The sequence below is a fragment of the Sinohyriopsis cumingii genome, chromosome 17 (genome assembly GCF_028554795.1).
Source record: "Sinohyriopsis cumingii isolate HCF-2022 chromosome 17, ASM2855479v2, whole genome shotgun sequence".
Classification (NCBI taxonomy): Eukaryota; Metazoa; Mollusca; class Bivalvia; order Unionida; family Unionidae; genus Sinohyriopsis; species Sinohyriopsis cumingii.
In genome coordinates this window covers 104,107,041-104,131,666 of record NC_142977.1, presented here as the reverse complement: position 1 = coordinate 104,131,666, position 24,626 = coordinate 104,107,041, and the positions used below count along the sequence as shown (strand labels likewise).

General features: G+C 37.2%; 1 protein-coding gene across 4 annotated transcripts; it reads left to right on the top strand.

Moving 5' to 3' along the window:
• The first annotated feature begins 557 nt into the window (after nt 1–557).
• Nucleotides 558–24,428, top strand: LOC149779596 (retinol dehydrogenase 13-like). 4 transcript variants are annotated; one of them, XM_089940367.1, is made up of 7 exons: nt 558–721; nt 5,865–6,078; nt 8,030–8,198; nt 16,181–16,306; nt 17,416–17,577; nt 22,680–22,841; nt 24,023–24,428. In XM_089940367.1, exons 2-7 carry the CDS (start codon nt 5,899–5,901, stop codon nt 24,178–24,180), a joined length of 957 nt encoding a protein of 318 aa, XP_089796493.1. In that variant the 5' UTR covers nt 558–721; nt 5,865–5,898; the 3' UTR covers nt 24,181–24,428. The 4 variants fall into 4 exon arrangements, with proteins under 4 accessions (XP_089796493.1, XP_089796492.1, XP_089796491.1 ...); XM_089940366.1 differs by having other exon boundaries at nt 667–823; XM_089940365.1 differs by lacking the exon at nt 558–721 and adding an exon at nt 956–1,085.
• Nucleotides 24,429–24,626: the final 198 nt, after the last annotated feature.

Here is a 24,626-nt window from a genome sequence, read left to right as displayed (position 1 = left end):
AACTATTGAGAGCAACTTTTTGATCTATCTTCAGCGTAGTTTTAAGCTTAGTTCGTGAGTAATTATTAGAGATGTAAGAAATAAATATTTGATTGATTGTGAGATTTAACTCTGTTCTTATAATCTTTGAAGAAATGGAGACCCTGAATGTACATGTGAGTTTGTACCATCCTCCATCGATAATTATATCCAAAAGTTCGTCATTAAATTAAACCCAGTCTTCTTGTTTTTTTTCAGTACAACAAGCGTCTAAATGTATAATTTATCAAATAAACAAAAGTCATGTGGGTGCACTAGTTGAACTATTTTCCCCCGTGAGAGAGAGAGAGATGGTCCTACAACGTAAGGCATAGCACATGTTGTTTCTGTTTTGTCAACCTCCTCCCCCCAGAACAAAAATATCGGGTGATGTGACTTACGTTGTAGGAGAGAGAGAGAGAGAAAGTTTAGTTGTTGTGGGGTTTATCGCCATTTTTCAGTACACGATAGGCTATACTTATACGGTCAGTATTAATGGTGGAGGAAGGACCCGGGAAACCCCAGAAAGAACCACCGACCCACGAGAAGCTACTGGCAAGTTTTCTCGCATACCCACATTGGCTGAATTCGAGACTCGAACCGACGCAGATGGAGGTGATCTGGCAGTGATCCGTAGCGGAGAGCGCTTTAGACAACTCGGCCACTCGGGCCCCCTTTAGTAATTGGACTACAAAGACAATATGTAACTTTATGCATACAGTGTAGAACGAGTCACTCCCACACGCATTTTGTTGCCTACATACACCGGCACCAGCATAAATATTAGAGACCGCGCATATAGATGGTGAGTAGACATGGCTGCAAAATTACTCTCCAACCAGGATATTTTATTCTTCTTTTAATTCAAGATAATATTTTTAACTAATATGATGGATAAGTTCATTTTCCAACCAATCCAATGATGAGTATTTATTTTCAAGCAATCCTTATTTATCTTGTGCATACTCCCCAAAATGTAAATGATTGGTCCCTAAATCTCGTCGCATCTGGATAGAGTACATCTCAAAATTTATGATGCATTAGACAGCAGCACAGTTAAACAGCCGGTAATGTCTCTTTCTCTCTCTCTCTCTCTCTTTTGTTGGGAAGGGCGGAAATTATACAACTTTTCAACGTCGGACTCGTCCAGTAGATCATTTATTACAAGGAAGAAAAAGAAAAAAAAGAAAAGAAATAGGTACAGTACGCAGTTTAATATTGACTGGTACTTAAATAGGCGCATGTCACCGTGTGTGTGTGTGTGTGTGTACACTCCAAATCAGGAAATGTTTATCCTTAAAGCCTTCTTTTCAGACACATTTCATTATATAAATTGTTTTTAAATAAGCAGTATGCTAATAATATCATTTCTGCAATCCGTGCATGGAGCTGACCTATGACGGAGCGAATGAAGTTCGGGGTTGGGGTGGGGGCTGGGCTGGAACACATGTAATGGTCAGCTATTAAGTTGTACGGATATCGGCCAAAACATTTTGAGAGGTAAAATGGGGGAGAGAGATATGGGCAAGCGCCCCCCCCCCCTGCTCTTATGTTTATTTGTGGGCGTCGGGGGGGGGGGGGGATAGTTCCCAGGCGAAGGGGTGGAGATGGGGGTGAGGTGGTGCTGAAATTTTCATAGCATTTCACCATCACCTTAGTATGACGGCGGCAATTCTTTACAAAACTGTAGGGGAGGAGGGAGGCTGGCAACTGACATAAAATAAAAGTAGGTTGCCACTAAGGCAGATTGTCCACTCGTTTCTTGTAAAGGGCTACAGATATTATCCATATAATGAGTGCCATAAATCAGAACAAACAATGCCCACACTATTACATAATCCCGTTGTCACCATTAAAGGTTAACTTCACAAACACAGGACCGTCTGAGTCAAAATTCAGTTGTCACTCTGTAACGCTGTTTGTAATTATACCTATAAAAAAAATATGTAATGGTACCACAGCTCGAAATGTACTTTTTGCATCATGTGGCCCAAAAACAATTCAACAGACATTACACGTGTACGAGTGTGTGTGTGTAATTAGGGCTTTTAATTAGTGGTGCATTATTGGTAATGGATGCTACACTCTTATGGTGGACATGGGGTAATTGCCCATTAGAATATCCCTTACTCTGGCTAGACTGTATATAGGTCTAAAGTTTCTTTCTTAGATTGTCTCAACTCGTATTTGCTCAGTGGAATAACAATATCATATCTGTGATTTATATCATATCGTACAAGTGTACCGCTCCGGTGGCCTAGTGGTTAGAGCATCTGCCTTGGAAGCTGGAGGTTGTGGGTTGGTACCCTGGCTGAGTCATACCAAAGAATTACAAAAATGGTACTAACAGCTGTCTCCCTTGGCACTCAGTATTAAGAGGTTAGTGTTAGGACTGGTCGGCCTGGTGTCGGGGTAATGTGACTGGGTGGGACATCATGCTACGTGTCTGCAGAATGATGCCCCAGTGCTAAGACATCACTATAACTGCCACATTGCAAACATCGTAGCGATATGACTGAATTTTTTTTAATGCTACGGTAAATATCTGAGTCACACACACACACACACACATCATTAGGGAAGAGAGTCTATTGGCCAATACAAAGACCTCTCCGATCTTCTGGCAAGCTTTCATTTGTATCTACCATGGAAGGTTTTGATCCTGTGTTCGAAATAGAATTTACTGTGGATTCTGACATGCGTGAATACAGCACCTTTCGAACATGCGTCTAGAGCATCCTTAACTCGGCATGGTCTCTACTATACAGCGTTCTGATCGTTTGAGCTACATCAGGTAGAGTCAGTGCGATAGACACCTTATCAGTCGATCCTATCTGCAATTTCCTAGCGATGGTTTGATTATACTAATGAATTTTTCAACTTTCATAGATAAGAACAGGCTTGAACTCGTGGGGAATCAGTCCTCTTTCATCTTTGGAATCGTTTCCACAAGGGCGTTCAGTAGACCCTGAAAAGACTTTAAAGTGGTACCTAAAGCTAACTGAGTCGGAGCTAAAATGGAGATCTTGCTTTTTCTACCACAGAAAGAAGGAATGGACAATATTTCACCAAAAGCTCATTTATCCCAGGTATAATGGGTAATCCGTTCTGCGTATAAAGAACCAAATCAAGACCAAAATGAGTTTGAGCATATTGGCTAACGAGGTGTAGACAGTCGCCATGAGTATGGCATTTGAGGGTAATTGTTCCCTAACAGATATTATCCAAGCTGTGTGATGGAGATCAGAGACTGTCTCTAGCTGTTACCCTATAGTCCTTTTATCCAAAAGAGTTCATTTTGACCTGGCATGATTCACAGCAACAACGTAGAAGGCTGCCTTCCTGGGTTGCTTGTCAGCTCCACTATGACGCATCAATACTTGCCGTGTCAAGGCACATTTTTATGATAACTTTAAACTGTATCTCTCCTGAGATTTGAAGATGCTTCACTTATATTAGGTGACCAGAGATCAGGCCTTCTTCTAGGTATGGGGATATAACTCCATTTCATACCTATTCTATTGACAGCTCTGGTGGCCTAAGTGGTTAGAGCTTCCGCTTTGGATGCGGGATGTCGCAGGTTTGAACCCCGACCGAGTTATACCAAAGACTTATGAAAATGGTAATAGAAGCTGCTTCGCTTGGCACAAAGCATTAAAAGGTTAGTGTTAGGACTAGGCAGCCTGCTCTGGATAATGTGACTGGGTGGGACATGATGCTATATGTCTGCAGCATGATGCCCCAGTGCTAGACGTCACTATAAACTGTCAGTGTAGATATTGTAGCAATATGACTAAAAAAAACTGTTAAAGCTATGTTAAAAATCAAAATCACACACAGACAATATTCTCTTAATGTTATTATCAGATAATGATTTAAAAAAAAAACAAAAAACAACCAAACACCAATTTGTGGAATAAAATATGTTTTTGGAATAATCTTTACTGGTCTATATACGGATTTTTCTGTTCTTTGATGCCAGTAACTTATAAACCAGTGGCAGTTTTAGGGCTGTATATGAAATGAGGACAATGTGCTCCCGCCATCTATTTTCTGTATCACTGAAAATATTCTGTTAATTATTCATAGAAAATACAGGTTTGTTTTCAAAATCAAACTTATATTTTAATAATCTGCTATAAACAAACTCCAGAATTTTCAGCCCCCACCTCCCAGCTTTTGGGCCAGGTGCGATCGCACCTTGCTAAGGCCTCTACTGTATTAACGTTTGAATGACTGCTATGAATGAACCAGAAGAAAATTAGGGAGAATTCATTTTATAATCAAAACCTTTAGCAAGAGTAGGTTGTTACAAAACAAGTTTACTTTTCACAGGTGCTAAGATAACTGATAAAGGTGAATGCACTCATCAAGTTTCATGACCATACATGCAGTGGTGTATATAAAACGCTGCTGTAGATAAATACAGAAAATGAAAATATTCAATGCAGAATGAAAAGTACATGTACATCATTTCTTCCTATATGTACCCCAACTGCTCAAGAGACTTCTCATAACATTTTAGTGGGTCTTAAATGAAAAAGTGCCTATCTGATATAGACATGGAGTTTTCACCAAAAGATTTATTATGATTTCTAGTTGATCCAAAATGAAAATGGTGTCAATCTGCCGTATAACATGGCCACTATGGTGGTCACCTTGAAAAATCGCTTCAGCTCCTGATTGGACAGTCATATTAACCTGGAGTTTTCTTCCAAGGTTTTCGTATGTTATCTAGTTGGTTCAGAATAAAAATGGTGCTGAATTTAAATCCAATATTGCAGACACAACAACCATCTTCAAAATCCTGTTATTGCAACTCATCCTGATTGGATAACACTATCGACATTAGATTTCACAAAAGAAGTTATGATGTCTAGTTGGTCCTAACTTAAAAATTTGCCGCTTCTACATCTAATGTGGCCATCGGATGGTTTCGATACTTAACTGTTAAAAGGAAGAAATGGGCTTATCTCGATTCATGAAAATTCTTTTTGGCCAGTAGAAAGTGAGTCCCTTTGAGAGACCATTCTTTAAATCTGTTTTTTGCAGACTTTCTTGTTTATATTGCTTGACCAATGAACTAATTTTCTCTGTTGTTGAAGGTCAAGTGAGGTACAAAGTGAAGTAATCTATGTCTCAATCACTTTTATTAACACCTTTGGGTTTATTCATGCTTAGCAAACTACACAAGAAGTCAGTTGATGGAACTAAATATCGTCTCTAATTTAATGTTATCAGTCGATGCATATAAAATTATGCTTCTTGCTAAACGTGATGTCCTATGCACAACAGTTTTTACAGTAACTTTTTATGTTATCTTTAACATCGGATAGTTTGTATACATTATTTTGTTTACCCAATAAATTTGAAATTATTTTTCAATATATTTTTCTCTACCCAACGATAACTCATAAGCGTACAAGTAAACTTGATTTCAATTTCCATGATAATAAGTGGAAGGCGAGAAAGAAATATATTTTAAAATGAAAACAAGGCCAGCAAAGAACTTGAAAAGGCTGTCATAAAAGGTAAAAGACCTACCTTCAGCTGAACTTAACATACAACTTAGAAACATTCAAAGAAATGTTTTTTGTTTTAAAAAAGCAGAAGCTAGGCATTAATAACAAACAAACCAAAACCAAAATAAAACGAAACAAAACAAAAAAAATAAAAACAAAATAAAACAAGACTATGAAAATACCTTTAAAGCTTGTCTCCTGGCCTTTAAACTATTTGACTGTTCACTTTTCTTACTTTGAGCTATCTTCATGCATTATTATTATTATTATTTAGATTAAAATCTTTTATTTCATTCTGTCGATAATCACTTTTTATACTTGCAGTGATCATGATTTTGACGATACTGCCCACTGACTAATGGCTGGAAAGGTGATCATAGTGACTGGTGCCAACACAGGACTGGGATTCCTCTCAGCCCAGATTCTGTGTCGAGAAGGCCATGAAGTCATACTGGCGTGTCGTAATGAGGAGAAAGGAAAAGCTGCCGTTGAGAGAATTATTAAAGAAAACCAAAATGCTAAAGCCAGTTACATGCATGTAGGTTTTCATTACCTTGACATGAAAGCATAATCAGGATAATGTAATATAAAATAAAGTTTTGAGCATAAATTGGAAATTTGCAATACAGTTACATATTGCAACGCTCTCCCCCCCCCCATGACATCCACCCCCAATCCAATCCATTCTCTCCGTCTTCATATCCCGTATGATGCCATCTCACGGCATAAATAAAAGTATGCTAATTGATGTACCTACGTGTTACTCAAATCTTATCGCAAAATTTTAGCTGTCCTTTAAAAGACTTTTCCATATGAAACTCTTTGTTGTATTTTAAATACATTTGTATTTTGAATTTTTTGGGCATCTTTCTTTTTTTTTATATACCTTTCATCTTGTAGGAGACGACGCTTGCTTTTATTTGGATTTTTTTTCCTGATGATTTTTGCAATTTGTGGCATTTATATTTTTCAACCATTTAGGAATTTTTATGTGTTTTTTTCTTGATAGCCTTTATATTTATGTTTATTTGGAGAAGTTTGTCATCCTATATTCTTTTGCAATTTGTCCCGCTATATTTGCGTGAACTTTACTCTTAATGGATGTTATATAAACTGGTTGATACTGGCATGCTGTTAAACTCTACATACACTGGAACAGAAGTTGCACAATATTAAGCATGCGTAGATACACGGGATTATGAAGTCCCAGCATGTGTCTTGAACAGTGTTGGAAAAATGAACCACTCTTATTGTGTTGTCTATGACACACAACAAATGGAGTATAAACAATGGAATAACACTAGTTAACAGCCCCGTTTTTACTATTTGAGGGCTGCCAGTGTTTTTCCTGGTGACACCATTACCATTGCAACAAACATATTCAGTACCTACCCTGCCCCTTTAATACATCAGCGCTGCCATTTCACTGCTGTTGATGCTACGACTATGTTATTCTGGCTGTTACTGTTAATACAGCTGTTACTACTGTTATTACTACTAATATTGCTGTTATTACTACTACTAATACTGTAATTACTAATATTGCTGCTTTTACTAGTATTAATACTGTTATTACTTCTAATATTGCTGCTTTTACTAGTACTAATACTGTTATTACTTCTAATATTGCTGCTTTTACTAGTATTAATACTGTTGTTACTTCTAATATTGCTGTTTTTACTAGTACTAATATTGTTGTTACTTCTAATATTGCTGTTTTTACTAGTACTAATGCTACTACAACATCAACTATTACTGAAGAATACGAAACAATACTACCTTCTAGTACAGCTGATTACATTGTTTCATTTGTGGTGTTGGCATTAGCTATCTATCACCGAGATATAAAGCTTGGAAAGAAAAAACAAAAGAACTGCCAGAACTATTTGATTTAAGAATGAAGTACAGTAATTATCCTCTTTGTTCAGAAGCAAGAGCAAAATAGTTTAAATTTAAATTCAGTGTCTCTCCAGGTGGCTGTTTTGCTTATAGTGACACGTTACTGCCATCAGGATTGTGTTCTGCCAAGAATGTGCATAAACACCCTTTGATTGATTTCCCGTTTCCATTGAGTTCGCAAACTTCGTTACAAAAAGTATTCAAATAAATATTCCAAGTAGGCAAATCAAGCCTTTTGGTGGGTTAATTATCTACTTATTTTTCACTGGTCCCAGTTTAAACGCAAATAAACTGCACTTAAGACAGTTTGAAATGAAACAACCCCCTACTCCTTTCCCGGCCAATGTGGGTATGTGAGAAAGCTTGCCAGTAGCTTCTCGTGGGTCGGTGGTTCTTTCTGGGGTTTTCCTGGGTTCTTCCTCCACCATTTATACTGGCCACCATGTGTAGCCTATCTTGTGCTGAAAAATGGCGTTAAATTCTACAACAGCCTCCTCCTTTTATTATACTTGTACACTGAGTTATATTAAAACGCTTTTGGGATGCGGTTAGCTTTATAAGAAATTTAATTCAATGCTTTTGTATTTCAGCTTGATGTGGCAAGTTTTTCCTCTATAAGGGAATTTGTTGATGAATTCCACAAGACAGGGAAAAAGCTGGATGTTTTGATCAACAATGCAGGGCTATTAGCTCCAGACAAAACAACCAAACACTATACGGTCGATAATTTTGAGTTAACAATGGGAACGAACCATCTCGGTATGCAACTTATTCATTTATTTTCTATCTTTCTTTTTTTTCTTCTCATTTCATTGTACCTATTTACTACAAGACTGTTATTCTGCACCATGTAACCGGTATTGTGCTGATGTGTAGTTAAACTCAATAATTATTATACTATATTTAGCATCTTAGATGGAAAATAAATTAAGGTGTACCAGCAACTCATATTAGCCTCAACAAGTAACTGCCGTGAATAATTAAATGGTAAATACATGACATATATATACACGTTAACACAATTCAGTGATATAAATCTACACGTTAACATAGTACAGTGATATAAATCAACATGTTAACACAGTAGACATAAATATACATGTTAACACAGTACAGTGACAAATATACATGTTAACACAGTACAGTGATATAAATTTTCATGTTAACACAGTAGACATAAACATGTTAACACAGTAGTGACATTAATATACACGTTAACAGTACAGTGACATAAATCTCCACCCTAACACAGTACAGTGACATTAATATACACGTTAACACAGTACAGTGACATAAATATACACGTTAACACAGTAGACATAAATATACATGTTAACACAGTAGAGTGACAAATATACACATTAACACAGAACAGTAACATAAATGTACACGTTAACACAATACAGTGACATAAATATACACATTAACACAGTAGAGTGACAAATATACACGTTAACACAGTACAGAAAAATTTGTTACAGAATAGATTTATGTGACAAATAAACACTCATATTGTGAATCCTATTGAATCTAGTTCAGTTTTTGAAGGAAGGCTGCATTTATAAAAATAATCAAAGCAGATTCAGTCCATATTGAGACATGTTCAAAAAGCACAACAGCCAGGAACTACTCTTCTTCATTTCCTTAAAATATTTTAGAATCCCTTTTGATTTTGAATACATACTTTTATTTAACGGAAATGTGTCCAAAAGGACTAATTGTACTGTATCTCTAATGTCTTTTACAGACGGGTTTTGCAGTACAAATTTAAACTATCAATTTGTTTCTCTATCAGCTAGAAGTTTGTCCGACAACATTTTGGTACTGAATAAAGTCACGCCACCCACTTTAGGTAGTTTCCCCATGCCAGAATACTTGATGCATTTTAAAAGTCATTATTATTTACGCATTTGGTTGTTATGATTTGTAATAATTACTACTATCACCAGTTTTCACTTTCCATGTAGTTCAGGAAGCTAAAGATGTAACATTATCATCCCTGTCATCATGCTCATGCTTGCTCACTAAATAATATTTCAAAGGCATTATGCACTATTTTTGAACCAACCATTCTCTTGTGTCGGGAGGATATCGTTTTTTTTTTTCTCCAACAAATATATTGGATATAATGCAAATCATCAAAGAAAACCCAACGACCCTACATTAAATGATCAGTCCCTTACAATAAGACCAACCTTGGTCTAAAACTGGTGAAGAGCTGTACATTACGTTTTAGAAAAATTGCCAAGGACAGTGCTGACAATGCAAGTTAGCGAATCTGGACATTCTTGGGCTTTTCTGCAGTAGCTATTTATCTCGGCCTATTGTAACATTAGGAAGTGTTTGAACAAACCAGAGTAGCGGTACTGCCAAAGGAAATATAATATAGAGATGAATAGGCTAATGCTTGTTTTTTTTTGTATATTGTTTATTGCATTATTTTCATGAAATATTGCTTTTAGTAACATTTGTCAAAAACTTATCTCTAACAGACCTGTTTTTCAAAATGGCAAATGAATGACTGAGACAGATGGCCAATGTATCTAAGAAAAGTTTTACATATTTATGGCTTGGTTCACAGAAATAGCATTTGAAATCAGTTTGACAAAAGAAATTAAGGATTATAACAAAAGCCGACAGCTTATATAGTCCCTCTCCTTTACAGTTGTAAGCATGGAGGAGATCGAATTAAATACGATTATAAGCTGGACTCTTCAACCAATATATCTTATCTTTGCCATTATAAAAAAATCGTGAACCAATGCTCTTGTCTTTCATAGTAGATTCAATGAAAGCAGATCTTTCTGTCATGGACATGTTCCTGTTTGTGGGCTGTTCAAAAGATGGAGGCAAGATTGCAACTGCCTTGCAACACCCCACAGCACCATCCCGAGATGGTTAATAGATAAACCTCCACATCAGAAATTCCATTGTACTCGGCTATTGGAACTTAACCTCACTAAATAACATGTTTTAACAGCGTCGGATTAAGGCCTTCCACTGCCCAAAGCACTTAAAATATTATGGTGCCCCAACCTGTAAATGTGAAACTGAAGAAAAAAACAATAGCTAAAAGTGTTGCCATCATTCCAAATCAAAATACTCGTACATGCAGATAGAAACGGTCATATATAGTTAATTCAATTTTTATTATCAACAATTTATTTTAATTTTTCTGATGCCCCTTTGGGCTTGTGCCCTATGCACATGCTGTGCTTAATGGGTAATATGGCACTGCATTTTAGCATATTTTCGGATTCTCTATCCGTACTGAACAACTTGTAAAACCTCATATTTTTTCACTATATCAAAACCAAACAGACGAAAATATTCAGCATAATACTGAGTTCAATTTCCTTACAAGATAAAATTTTACCACTAGATATATTAAATCAGTTAGATACCTGATTTGCTCATAAGGTCAGGAAAATGTATTTTGTATTGTTGACTGACTAGTCACATTGCTGTTATAGGCAATGAATGGGTAGCTATTTGTCGTTAGAGTTCGAAGACGAACATCACTAACTTTTTTTCGTTTCTGTGAATAGTTCATCAGGCCAACATCTGTGCTATGAACTGTCTGTGGCACAGTAGACTGGTGATGCCACTTTGGTTTGCTTGATCAATAGAGGACGTGCTGCAGTTCTGAAATCTACGCTACTTGTGCTTCTGCAATGCCTCTGCAATATTCCCCGTTCAACGTATGTAGCTCAGGTATGGATGAGACTGCACCAGGTAGAGAGATCTGTGTGAGATCTTCCCAAGACTCAGAGTCAGTGTTGAAGCATATCAATGGTAACTAGAGAAAATATTTGAACTGAGCCTTCCCACACCCTCAGAAAGCTTTGTCTCCTTCAGCTCGATGTAGAATATCTATCGTGGTAGTCGCTTTTCTGACATCTTGATGAGGTGGCCTGCCCATCTCAACTGCAATTTCAAGAGTGTGGAATTTCCGCCTGTGCGAAAAACTTAGTGTCTGGGACCCATTCCTGCCATCGTATCATCATCAGTTTCCTCAGGCAGCCCACGTGAAAATAGTTTAGCTGCAAGGTTTCGTAAGCATACAGTAGTACCTGCAACACAATAATTTTGTAGAACTTAAACTCTGCCTGTCTACTGACATATTTGCAGGTAGTCTGCCAAAGGCCATACTTACGTTAGCACTTCTAGTGTTGGTTTCATCATTAATGTGAACTGCACGCGACAGTGTTCTGCCGAGACAGGAGAACCTGTCCAATGCCAGGAGCGACACTGCATTTACTGGGATGGTAGGCTCTATGTAAGGCTTTCCTGGTGCATTACCTTTTTCTTCCTGATACTGAATGTGAGATCGCAATGGTGACAAGCTGAAGAGAACTGTCCCATACTGTGTTGCATGTCAGACTTGGATTTGGCATTCAGGAAGCATGAGTTAACAATTAGATTACAAACAGTCACTTCCTGTAACATTATCTTCACCTGTAGTCCCCGTCAGTCCAGTATCTGATTAAATTCAAGTGTCATGGTCACAGAAGGCATCAGTAAGCATGATGAAAATAGGGACCAACACACAACCTTGCTTGACTCCACTGGTGAGTGGGTATGGTTCAGATGATTCCCATCGTCCACGACACGAGCAACTGAGCCACTATGGACAACCAGATTTTGATATGACCTTCCAGAGGCCTCCATGGATAACTCTATCAAAAGCTTTTATCAGGCCAATGAATATTGTGTACAAATTGGAGGTCTGTTCCGTGCATTTCTTCTGGAGTTAACTAGCTGGACGCACAAAGTCTATGATTCCTCTGCCTTTCCTGAAATCATACACTCAGGCATGAACCCTTGACCAATGCGATCCACCAGGTGATTCAGCAGAATTCTGGTCTGGCTAGGATTTTGCTGGCTACTGATAGCAAGGAGATGCCCCAATGGTTGTTGCAGGATTGTCTTGCTTTTCCATGTATATAAATGGACGATGGAGCATCCTTGTATTCAGAAGGCATAGTTCACTGAGTTTATATTAACAGAATAGTTCGGTCAGCTTTTGTGCCATATGCAAGCCTCTGGCGTTGTAAACTTTTGTTGGCAGTGCATCTGCTCTAGATGTATATGACAGCTAGTCCATTGCTTCTACAGTTTTAGGGGCAGTTGATTAGTTGTGTTCTCATTGATAAATTACTGTTGATTTGAGGATGTTGAAGTGTTTTGTGCATCTTCATAGTACTATTTTGCTTTGTCTTTTATCAGTGTGGCTCTGTCGGCACTCAGCATTGGAGATGTTCCTGATGATTGCGGCTAGAAGACTATTAAAAAGCATCCTAGAGGCTCTTCCTGTCATTTCTGTTTGCACAGAAAAGAATCTCAGAGCCTTCATCACTTCTTCAATCTCTTCTCCTGACAATGACATAGTCAGTAAGATACCATTACATGTACTTGGAGCGTGGGTACATCCTAGATGTCTCGTTGTGGTCTGGCAGGCGGAACATGGTGCTGATGATTCAGCACATTTCCTCAAAAGGAAGAGTCTGTTGCTGTTGCATTTGCCAGACATTTCTGCCAATGACACCTGGCAATATCTGGTGATCTGTGCCAACTCTAGAAATGAAGTCACCAAGAATGACAAGCTTGTCTGTCTTCAGTGCTTTTGTGATAGGAAACTCCAGGTCTTCATGAAATTTGTCTCTGATCTCATCTGGGTTGATCATGATAGGTGCAGAGGTGCTGATGATAGCTGCCTGTCTTTTTTCCAAACATGGGGTCTCATCTGCATTAGTCTGTCAATGACCTTTTGGAGATTTACGAGCTTGCTAACTTGATAGCAAATCAAATACTAGCTTCAGATCACTCTTCTTTCTTAAATCCACTCCAGAATCCGCTCCGATTCACTGAATTGTCCTTCTTCAGCTAGGCGAGTTTCACTCTGGGCTGCTATTTGAATGTTGAATCTGGCCAGTTCTCTACCAATCAGTTTTTCTTCCCTCCAGTCTATATGCTGATGTACCGTCCATTAGTGCGTGCAAATTCCATGGTAAATTTGCATCACCGTTGTCTTCTTGTTAGGTTTTTGACCGCTGAGGTGTGATCCCCATTAGCTGGGGTATGTTGCCTAGGATTAAGGTGAAGCAGGCAATGTTTAGAACACCTTTTCTAGCGTCTTCCTGATGCTACTGTGGTAAGCAGTGTGATTCTAATAAGATTGCTCAGTCACCCACGGGGGTGCCAAGTTTTACTGCTGCTTCGGTCCAGGACTGATGACCTATGCTGTCTACTCAGCTCTTGTCATATGCTTTCACGGTACATAGACTCTGCCACCTGCACCAGAAACAATTTTCCAGAGGACACCAGGTGTAGCTGTCCAACCACATTCAATTATCACAGGTAGTACCATCTACTGCTACTTAAGGTAGGTAAGCAACCAAGGATGCACTGCAGTAACTGGTTTCAGAATGGAAGATCCCATATTGTTACCTCAAATCTTATATTAATCGGGATGAGCAATATACATAGTATAACATTTCGAATGAAATCTCCACAAACAAGCTTCAGAACATCATTGAAGTGTGACGTCTCACACCGAAGAAATTGACAAGAAAAGGCAGTATTGTGTCGCTCCGGCATAGGACACCTATATCTGACTGGTGCATATCTCCTTGAGATTAAACCTCAACCAGAGTATATACTTTATCAATGTCTACTGACTGTAAAAGACATTCTTGTCAAGTGTGTCAACTTCCACCCAGTGAGACAGAATGTTTTCTATGTAAACTCATTTAAGAGGCTTTTTGAAAATCGATTACCTAAGAAAATATGGCAGTTTATAAAAAATACTGACCCTATACTTTAAACATCGTATATTTTAAGTGATTGTTAAAAGATGTTTAATATCTTTATCTTTTCGGGAAAGGTTCATCAGGATAAAGTTTTCAAAATAATTATCTTTAGAAAAGTTTTTAATTGGTATTATATAGTCATCAATGTGTAGATGTGCCATTAACCTTATTCATAAATATTTTACAATTGTTGAAAATGAATATCTTTAATGTTGAATTACAATCAGTTCATATATACACAAACACATAAAGATACACACTCTCAGCCTCACATACCCACAAAGCCAGACACTTGATTTCTTGAATTATGTTTTTGGATATGTTGCCTCTTCCGTTGCAGGCGAGACAAAAAAGTATCATATAGGGATGGCATGACAGTTCAGTACCTAATATATGAAGTACTGTAATTGAACTAGTAATGGGTTTCAGGTAAATACATATGTCATGATCCAGCATTAATACATTTTTAGTCCCCAGTCAGCAATGCTGACACCTAAATTTAGTACATATTACAACTCAAGATTCAATAGATAAAATTTATATAGAATCAAATGAATACATATTTTCAACATAAAGACTTCAATTTCAATAGACACAGTAACTGACCTGGTTAATCTAATTCCAATTTATTAAGTTAATTCTTCGGAATTTTATGATCTATTATTTTAATTATTTAAGACGTGGGAGAGTCACTGCTATTTGTGTTTTCCCTTTTACTCCTCTGCTTTAATCCTTGTCATTACTTCCTTTTTCTTTCATTTCCACTTCCCTTTTTCTTTCGTTTCCACTTCCATCTTTCTACTTCCTTCTACTTCTTCCTCCTTTTCTTCCTTAAGTTTCCACCTCTTCCTTCTACTTTTTCCTACTCCCTTCTTCCTCCTTTCACTACTTTTGTCCTACTTCGTGCGTGCACCCTAGAAGCTTCTGAAGGAATATCACAAGGGACATAATTACTTGCATCCTTACCCCATCTATCAGGAATCATTCTCTCGCAGACCTTCCATCAGATTAATGGGCAACCAACCAAACAACCATCAATCTACACTTATTACATTCTAATAAATGCAAATCCACATCCCAACAAAAGCATTCTAATAAGTACAAAAAAGACCTAACTTAGTTAACATAATTACAGTAACTGAATGTAACACAATCTAATTGACTCAAATCAAGTACAAAATTCGGCCAATCTATCAAACCTTTCAGAAATCCAACTGCCCTTTAGAAGATAAGACATCACGAATCTCCGAGTGGCCTTTCTTAGAATTTGCATGACCACAGTTTCCATTTCCTAGTACACTGTGATCTGAGCCAGACTTGCACGTTTGTACTTAGTGGCCGAGTGGTCTAAAGCGCTCTCCATAACGGATCACTGCCATCTCACCTGTCTGCGTGGGTTTGAGTCTAGGATTCGGCCAATGTGTGTACGTGAGAAAGCTTGCCAGTAGTTTCTCATAGGTCTGTGGTTCTTCTCGGGTTCTTCCTCCACCATTAATACTGTCCGCCATGCATAGCCTATCATGTGCTGAAAAATGGCGTTAAACCCCACAACAACAATGTTTGTACTCCTCCAGAATTTTCAGCACACTGAAATGTTAGTGAAGTTCTCTTATACAAAGGATGTCTTTTCCTACTTAAATTTTAGACAACGCCCCCATTCTGTTTGATCCCTCTAGTTGACTACATTTTATTGGTCTGTTTGAATTTAATTTGGCATAAACCGTCCCACTTTTGGCAGCTCCCACATGGGGGGCGGGGAGCATCAAAGAATTATGTTCCTTTGATGCAGTCTTGGTGGCTCTGGGCTGCATAACATCTAGGTTGACAGGTGTATGTAAATTAAAAAATTTACCACAGAATTTGTTACAGTACATATAATTTACGTTACGAATCTTAGAAGTAATTACCAGAAATCCTGCTCTCTTACAGGTCCATTTTTGCTGACAAACCTTCTCCTTGAAGATCTCAAGTCATCTGCTTCGCAAAACGGTGAGGCACGTATCGTTGTCTTAACCTCCATGATACACGACCCACAGAAAGCAAAAACGTTTGGAGGTAAGTAGCTATTTTTATATATCAGATCTAGGAAGCATAAAACACTTTTGTAGTTATTTTTCGTTATCTGATTACTGAAATTTATGCTGTTTTATTATCTCAAGACCAGAGTGGACGATTGTAAGTAGTATCAGCGGGCATTAAAAGAATGTCAAAAGTGATCTTAGTGTCCATAAATTAATAAATTATTCAGCGTCTGCAGACCAAATTGGGTTTTCTCTTAAGATTAAATATCTACAACTCCTCCATTCAGTGATTTAAAACTTAATCCTATTGAATTTCTTGAACAGGCATTCTTTGACAATATTGATTTGCAAACCAAGCAATTTTTTTATACAAAAATCAATAGGTCAATGGACCTTAAAGAATTTGCCTACGTTAATATTTCTAATTAACCAAATCTTTGTGGTCGCTGACTTATGTTAAAATGTAGACAATCAATATATCAAGCAGCCATATATATGAAGATTGGTATCATTTGCAAAACAGAATCATTTGTATAAAATTTCATATCTCTTTCAGCAAGAATGTGTCCCTTCAAACCGGTCAATTCTGCTAACTGGTTGTGAGAAGTTTATTGTTTGATTACTTTTAGTGACTGTGGTTCTGATAGCGGACTGGCATCACTTGTATATATTTTGATGAAAATATTGCTAGGATGCTTACTTTCAAATTTGTTTAATTCTGCTTAGTGACATTTTAAATGTCTTGTATTGTTTTTATATTTTTAGTACAGATGGCCTTGTCTGATTGCAGTTTCAGATCATTTTAAGACATTTTCAAGACCTTTATGCCAGCACTCTTTCTGTAAAAGTTATACAAATTCTTTTGAGTTGTTTTGTAAGTATCTAAAGGTTTTCTTAATTTAGAAATGGAGGTCATATATGAAACAACCAATCAATAACAGAAATACTAATACTAATAATAAATTAAAACAGCATTTCTTGAAAAGACAAATGTTCTACTCATATTGTACAAAGCAAACTTAGTGAGCTTTCTTTACAATACCCAAATCACTTTCCTGAAGGAATGGTTAATACACATAAATTTATAAACATTTCTTAAAGAAACTTTATTTAGCAATCCTTTTATTTTCATTGCAATCGTAGTGAAGTCACCGTTTGATCCAGAAGACTTTTTCTTGGACAAGAAGGGAAGCTTTGATAACATATCAGCCTATAGAAACTCTAAAGTTTGCAACATGCTCATGACGTATCAGCTAGCGAGAATGGTACAGGGGTCAGGGGTCACAGTGAACTGCATCCACCCCGGTAAGCAAAGGTTACCTTTTTCTGATCCAGCTTAATGTAGGATTGGTTCAAGCCCAAAACTATGTTGAACTTTCTATGAAAATGTCCATCGTAAAGTATCCATACTTATATCGTCTTTCAGAAATGTTTTCTCTAGGAAGCTTAATTTGTTTGAGCATGGGGTTGAGGTTGTCACTAATGACTCCTTATTATGAATGCATGCAAACAATTACATTCTTTTTTGACGATATTTAAGGTAGTCTGCTTTCTAACATAAGCACTGACCGAGCAGCTCGAATGATGTGCAAAATTATGATGTCATTGTTATGATTCAACGCTTTAGCTAGGTATATAGCATACTCGCATTAGGTTACCTCCCTTGGGTTAGATAATACCACTGCCGCAATATTGTAAATCAAGTGGTTAAATGAAAACCATATTATGCTTTGAAAACTGCATCACCTGAATTGTAGATTGCAATTGGTTTGATATTTCTCTACAGTGGCTTTTTGTTAGTTTTGGAAGATTTTGCCAAATAGGTTGGAGGAAACGTTTAGGAATTCTTTACTTGCTGTGATGGAACACATGTCTGTCAGGTATTATATACTCACTCAGTACTATTGCCTTGCTACTCTTTTACAGGACTGTAAGTCCACAGTCCAATTAATCCCTTCAGAAAGGAAGAGAACACAATCTCTTTTGGATGCCTTTGTCATATCCAAGATGTGGATTATCTTTGTCTTTTTAAGTTGGACTGAGATGACAGGAAATTAGAGCAGGGTGGGAGGAGAGTATCACTAGGATAATAGTAGCTAAATATTACATATTTAAAATTAGTTTTACCCTCGCCCACATTTAATAGCAGTAATGCATTACCTGCTACTATTAAATTGCTGAATTTGCCAGTTAGGAGGGAGACTGATGACTTCAAAAACAAAAACTGATGTGTGCGTGTGATTTAGATTTTAATGTAGCTTTAACACCTTTTTAGTCACATTGCTACAGTGTCTGCAGTGTGGCAGTTTATAGTGATGTCTAGTAGTGAGGCATCAGCCACAGACATGTGGCATCATGACTCACCCAGTCACCAGGACGACCAGTCCTAACATCAAAATCCTAATGCTGAGCTCAAGCGAGGCAGCTGTTAGTACCATTATTTTGATATGACTTGTCCAGGGTTGGAACCTGTGACCTCCCGCATCCAAGGCAGATGCTCTAACCACTTAGGCAAAAACTGATGTAAGAAAAACCACTGCAGTTACCCATATGGTAATAGTGCTCCATACTGTAAGCTGGTAAATGGCTCTGCAAAATGTGCTATCACGATTGGACTGAACTGGAAAGGACCCATATGAAGTCTCTCTAGGGGAACAAATTACATAGCTGCTTTGCCAGTTCGATCAAACAGTGGAGATGTTAAGGTGAGCTGACAAAAAGTTTTGATCCAAAGACCCTCTATGTGGGGTCCATTCTGGTCGATCTTATCTGTGGGAACACAAACTATCCCTCGACTTGTGAGGAAATTTATCCATATGTAAACAAAGTCCTGAGAGTCAGATTGCTCTAGTCTGGGATCAGATCCAGATGAGTAAATGTCAACCAACAGAGGGAGAAGTCCTTCATAAGAATATCTGCAAAGGCATTGTACATCAACCAGTCACTGACATACTTAAGGATGGGGAATCCTAAAGACCTCAAGTGAGCTGTTATTACTCCCACACACTGGTAAGGCTCTGGAGATCGAAGCATGGCCGAATGGAAGAGTCCAAACTTTAAATCTTTCTGGCTCAGACAAATTCTGAGGTATTTCCTTTATGCCAGTAAGATGGGGATATACAGATATGCATCCTAAAAACCAAGAGAGTCTCCATTTCAGATTGTTCTTCCTGAAACAGTTGTATTTAAGGAAGAAAAATCTGTTACAAGTTTCTTCATTTGTTTAAGAAGAAAAACAAAAACAAATACCAAAGCAAAAGAGGAAAGAAAAAAACGGGCCTGTAGAAGGGAATGATGCTTTACTGAACAAAAACAGTTTTCAGGAATTCATGGCAAGACCATTTCTTACTTTTAACTTTCTTGTTTCGGAACCATTTCTAATATTCTTCAGCAATAAAAAGATTTTCAAATTAGCTGCTGTGGTACACATACTAGATGTTACCATTCCATAATGATCAGCCATTCAGCGGGATTAGTGAGAAGATTTTTAAGACCGTTGTTATGGCAGCCATAGTGGATGTACAACTGGCACCATTTTTCTTTAGAACCAACTATTTAATGCAAGAAGTCTACTATTGAAACCCCAGTGCCGACGTAGCCATCAATTTGGAGAGATGTAGAGATAACACTATTTTTACGATAGCTACTTGGGTATATGTACCAGACATCAGGTCACATTTTCATTTAAGATTAACTGTACATCATAAGAAGTCTTCCAGATGAAAAGGCAAAGCAATATGACATTCTGTGCAAGTTGAGTTGTTATAAGAGTTTTAAGATGGTTGCCAGTTTGGCATCATTTTTATTTAGGACCAGTTAGACATCACGTCTTTCAGCGAAAACACCATACTGAAGGAGTAGCAACAGTATACTCAAGATGACTAATAAGGTGACCATACTAGATGTCATATCAGCACCATTTTTATTTAGCATCAAAAGAAGTATTCTAGTGAAAACCCAATGTTAATATGACTAACAATTCAGGAGAAGTAGCAATAAGAAAATTTTCAATACAACTGTCGTGGTGGCCATATTGGACGCCATATCAGCACCATTTTCATTTAGGAGCAACTAGATATCGTGAGAAGTCTTATTAGTGAAAACCCCATGTTGATATGACCATCCGATCAGGAGGCAGCTGTGGCGGCTATATTGGATATCAGCACATTTCATTTAGGAGCAACTGGGCTAAAGGATGATTGTGTGTGTAAAGCAGTTTGATTAAAATCAGATCTCCGCTGTCCTACATGAAGATCTGACAATGACCACTTAAGGGTCTTGTTCTAATGACCTTTGAATTAAGCCTCTGGAAATGCAGCTTTCAGAAATCTGAAAGTGAGTCAAAGCATTTAGTACACATTCATGCTCTTCATCCACACTGCTCAGTCTCCAAACACAAAGATATAAGACTTCATTTGATTGGTTGATAAAATTAGCAAATATGGTAATAACAAAGTTACCAGACCATGAATCCTAGTTGGTCACTGTCAGATCTTTATGTGGGACAGCGTAGATCTGATTTTATTCAGACTGTGTGTAAAGTTTCATGGCAATCCTCCACGACATTTAGGTGGAGTAGCGATAACAAACTATTGATGGATACATGGTAGACAATAAATGGACGACAGACAACTGACCATCCTGTGAACTCTGTGACCAGAAGAGCTAAGAAAAAGTAACAGGAAAGAAACCTGACTGGTTGTTTCCCACCCTCTCTGTTTCACCCTTCCACAGAAGGATGTACATCTCTTCCCTTAGATGAAATATTTTTGGACTGGTGAAAAGAAATGGGGTCTGCAAAAGGAGTTTCTCGGGCAAAAAACAGGTATCCTTTCTTTATTGTGCAAAGGACTCAGACATCGTCATTGGTGCTTGAACAAGCCTCATCTACAAATGACAATCCGGCAGGAGTTTTGAATGGGACTGCTTGTGTGTTACCATTGAAATTGACCTGTTTGATTGGTCCACTTGTTCATTCAGGGTAGGAGCATTTCTAAACCTGTTCAGGTGGACCTGGAGTCATGGCTAGAAACCGGTAGTTTTGCTCCTCAAGTCTTATGACATGATGAATGTGTTCAGAAATTTTGAGTTTCTCTACATCAAAAACTGCACAGCCCTCAGCAGGTTTTTGCTGTTATCCAACAAAATCTTTGAAGAACTCCAAAGTGGTATCTCTGGAGGTAGAGAAACTCCACGGAGAGCATGCCTTGCCATGTAGTTGCAGCCCTCACCAAGCACAGAAAAGCTGCTTTATAGTAGCTGAAGGAGGCTGATGAAAAGATCAACATGTGAGGATATTGTAACCAGGGTTCAGGGTCCTAGCCTTTAGTTTCAAGACCTAAAAAGAATCGACTGAAAGATGTATCAAGGTCCCAGTCAGTATTAGTCTCCCGAAACTGGATAGAATCCTGGTGGAAGCAACTTCTAAAGTTTTTGGACATGGGTGTGATGGAACGAAGTAGGAAGACGGTAAACTGTTTACCACTGTATCAAACATACAGACTTCCTCCTCTTTCACTTTCATCACCTTCCAAAAAGGATGCAGATAAGTTGCCAGGGTTTTAGCTAAAGTGGGAAGCTGCCCCCTTGTCACCAAATTGAGGGGGAGCAGTCAAAAAAAAAGAGGGGAAGGAGGATACAGCCATAGTTCAGTATTTACCTAATACTTAAATTGCAGTCTCACTTTCTTGCAGCTCCATTTTTTAAGCTCTAATGAAATCCGATCTTTAACATCTATAAACATTAACCTGTTGTCTGTTTATAAGCTTAATATTCCATATCTATGTATAAACATCACCATGCAGTCTGCTGTTTGAAATGGTATACACACAGCCAGCTGTGCCGACTTAAACAAATTGGGATACTGTTCTTTATGGTTATTATATACAATTTTCCACAGCTCACAGGTGTTACCATTTGGGTACTTCAGCTCCAAAAAATACTGTATTAGGGTTCCAGTCCCATCAATGCTATAGTCTGCTTGGTCAGATGGGGGTATTTTGATGAAATAAATATCTTCATTTGTTAATTTCATCTTTTGATTTGTATTTATTCAGTTTATCTTAACCCTTAAAGGGCTTTAGTTTCGTACCACAAAATCCTGCAGGGCTAAATTGTTTGAGAAAAGAAATGAAAATTGCCCTCTTTTAAATTGTTTCTTTTTTAATTGGTATTCAGCATGTTCTACATTTAATTTTGAAATAATTTTGGTATGACTCGGCCTGGGTTCCAACCCACAACCTCTCACATTTGAGGTGGATGATCTAAACACTAGGTCACCAGAGCGGTCAAGGAATGGTTTGGGGGTAGAGTATGGCATTTGGTACACTAAAAATGACGGTAAAATTTTTGGCCCAGAAGTAAAGATAAGACATAATTTGAAACAATCAATTATTCACACTTTTCAGGTTTTATTCCAAAAACTGAATTCATGAGAGGCAATTCTACAGCTGTCAAAATACTGATGCAGACACTCCTCACACCCTTTTTCAAACTGTTCAATTTCACACGGACACCAGAACAAGGAGCTCAGGGAATTGTGGACCTGGCCACCAATGACAAGTGGAAAGGTAAGCGGGTGGATGCCTTGATGGCAAACCACAAAGTCTCTAATTGTGGAGAAGCTGTAGCTTATGGCTTGTGTCCTATTCCATCACAAGGTGACAATTACCTGACATCTTGGAGGGAAAAAATGCTCCACTTACTCACGATCAGAATAAAAAAATTTTAATTAGTACTTTATTATTTTTTAAAACAAAATAAAAACCTAAAAGAATATGAATTACCATTTAAATTCTGATGTTCACATATTTTACAATGTTTTCTTTTAGGCAAGTTTGGTCATTAATGTCAATTTAAATGTACCACTTGATACACCATCTAGAAATCTTTTCTCAAAATTGAAATTGCTGAAATCTGAATATGGATTAGACATTCCAAAAGTCCACAATAATGTTCAAAGATAAAAATGAACTTGTGGCTTGTTTTAAGTCAGGACCTAAACTTAAATCAATTACATCTGGTCATTGCAAACACCATTTCCATACACAATGCTTTTAACAATTCATTGAATTTAATATTAAAGTGCTATTCAATCAGATCAGAAACAAATTTAAATGCTTTCAAAACTAAAACATACAAGTACTATCTTGAAAGGTGTTTTTTATTTTATTTAGTGTAAATATTGAAATAAATCCATTTCAGTTTATTCTATTAATGCATTCCATATAAGCTGTGTGCTTTTATACTTTTATGCATTTAAGCACGCTTTACTATTTTTAAGTTTTACTTTGGAATCTTTTTCTTCTTCTATATTTGTAATACTGTGTTCATCCTGAGAGCCTCTGGGGGAAAGAGAATATTATACTGAGTTACCCTCATCAAATAAAGTATTTATTGTGATTATTATTATCAACAGTTCAGCCAGTTATCATATTGAAAATTTGTACAAATTTTTTTTAAGCACTGATTACAAATTGAAATTTTCAGTCCCAGTACTTGTAATATATTAAGCAGAAAATGATTCATCAGAACTTTTTCATGGCAGATGCATATTTTATATTTAGTTCTCCATTATTACCTCAAATACATCTACACTACCTTCTAAAGTTTGAAGTTTGATAATTTTATTGTAATATTATTTTAACATTTTATTCTTTAAAACCATATTTGGTTGTTTGTATTTCTTTTATTATCTATCCAACTTATCTGGAATGAGGTTGATGTTCAGGTATTTTTTTCTTAATTACAGGTGTAACAGGCAAATACTTTGTGGACCAGTTGATAACCCCATCATCAGAGGAATCCATGAATGAGGAGTTACAAAAGACAGTTTGGGATCTGAGTGCCAGATACTGTCAGCTACCTGGTTATGAACCACTTATCCCACCAGCTGCCACGAAGCAATGATTTACAATCTACTTTCACACAATTGCTCTACTCTAGTACATGACCAAATTAAAATTCTATGCAATATTTAAAACTCATGTAGGATTTGATTGGCCTTGGGACCTTAAATGACTACTTAATACTCATGTTCAGTGCAATATATATATATATATATATATTTTTTTTTATATTTTCTGGGACATAGAACCCAAAGTGCTTTGGGATGCTTGCCAAGTTGGATGAATAAATGATGAAGCTTTAAATCAAAACCTTAATTCAAGTTGTATTTGAGACCTTAATCCCCAAGGTAAAAATGCAGAAAAAGTACATCATAGAATGATTTTTCTTATCTTCATATTAATGATTCAAGTTCAGCGTGATGAGAATCTATTGAGTTGTTTAGGAAATATATACAAACTAAAATCATTAACCAAAAACCATATCAAAATACAGGTGTCACTGCTGTC

Bases quoted from the DNA above. Each gene is read 5' to 3' on its own strand.
- LOC149779596 (XM_089940367.1), top strand. From the start codon at position 5,899: ATGGCTGGAAAGGTGATCATAGTGACTGGTGCCAACACAGGACTGGGA. The intron at 6,079-8,029 runs GTAGGTTTTCAT...TTTGTATTTCAG, and splicing joins CTAAAGCCAGTTACATGCAT to CTTGATGTGGCAAGTTTTTC. The intron at 17,578-22,679 runs GTAAGCAAAGGT...CACACTTTTCAG, and splicing joins AGTGAACTGCATCCACCCCG to GTTTTATTCCAAAAACTGAA.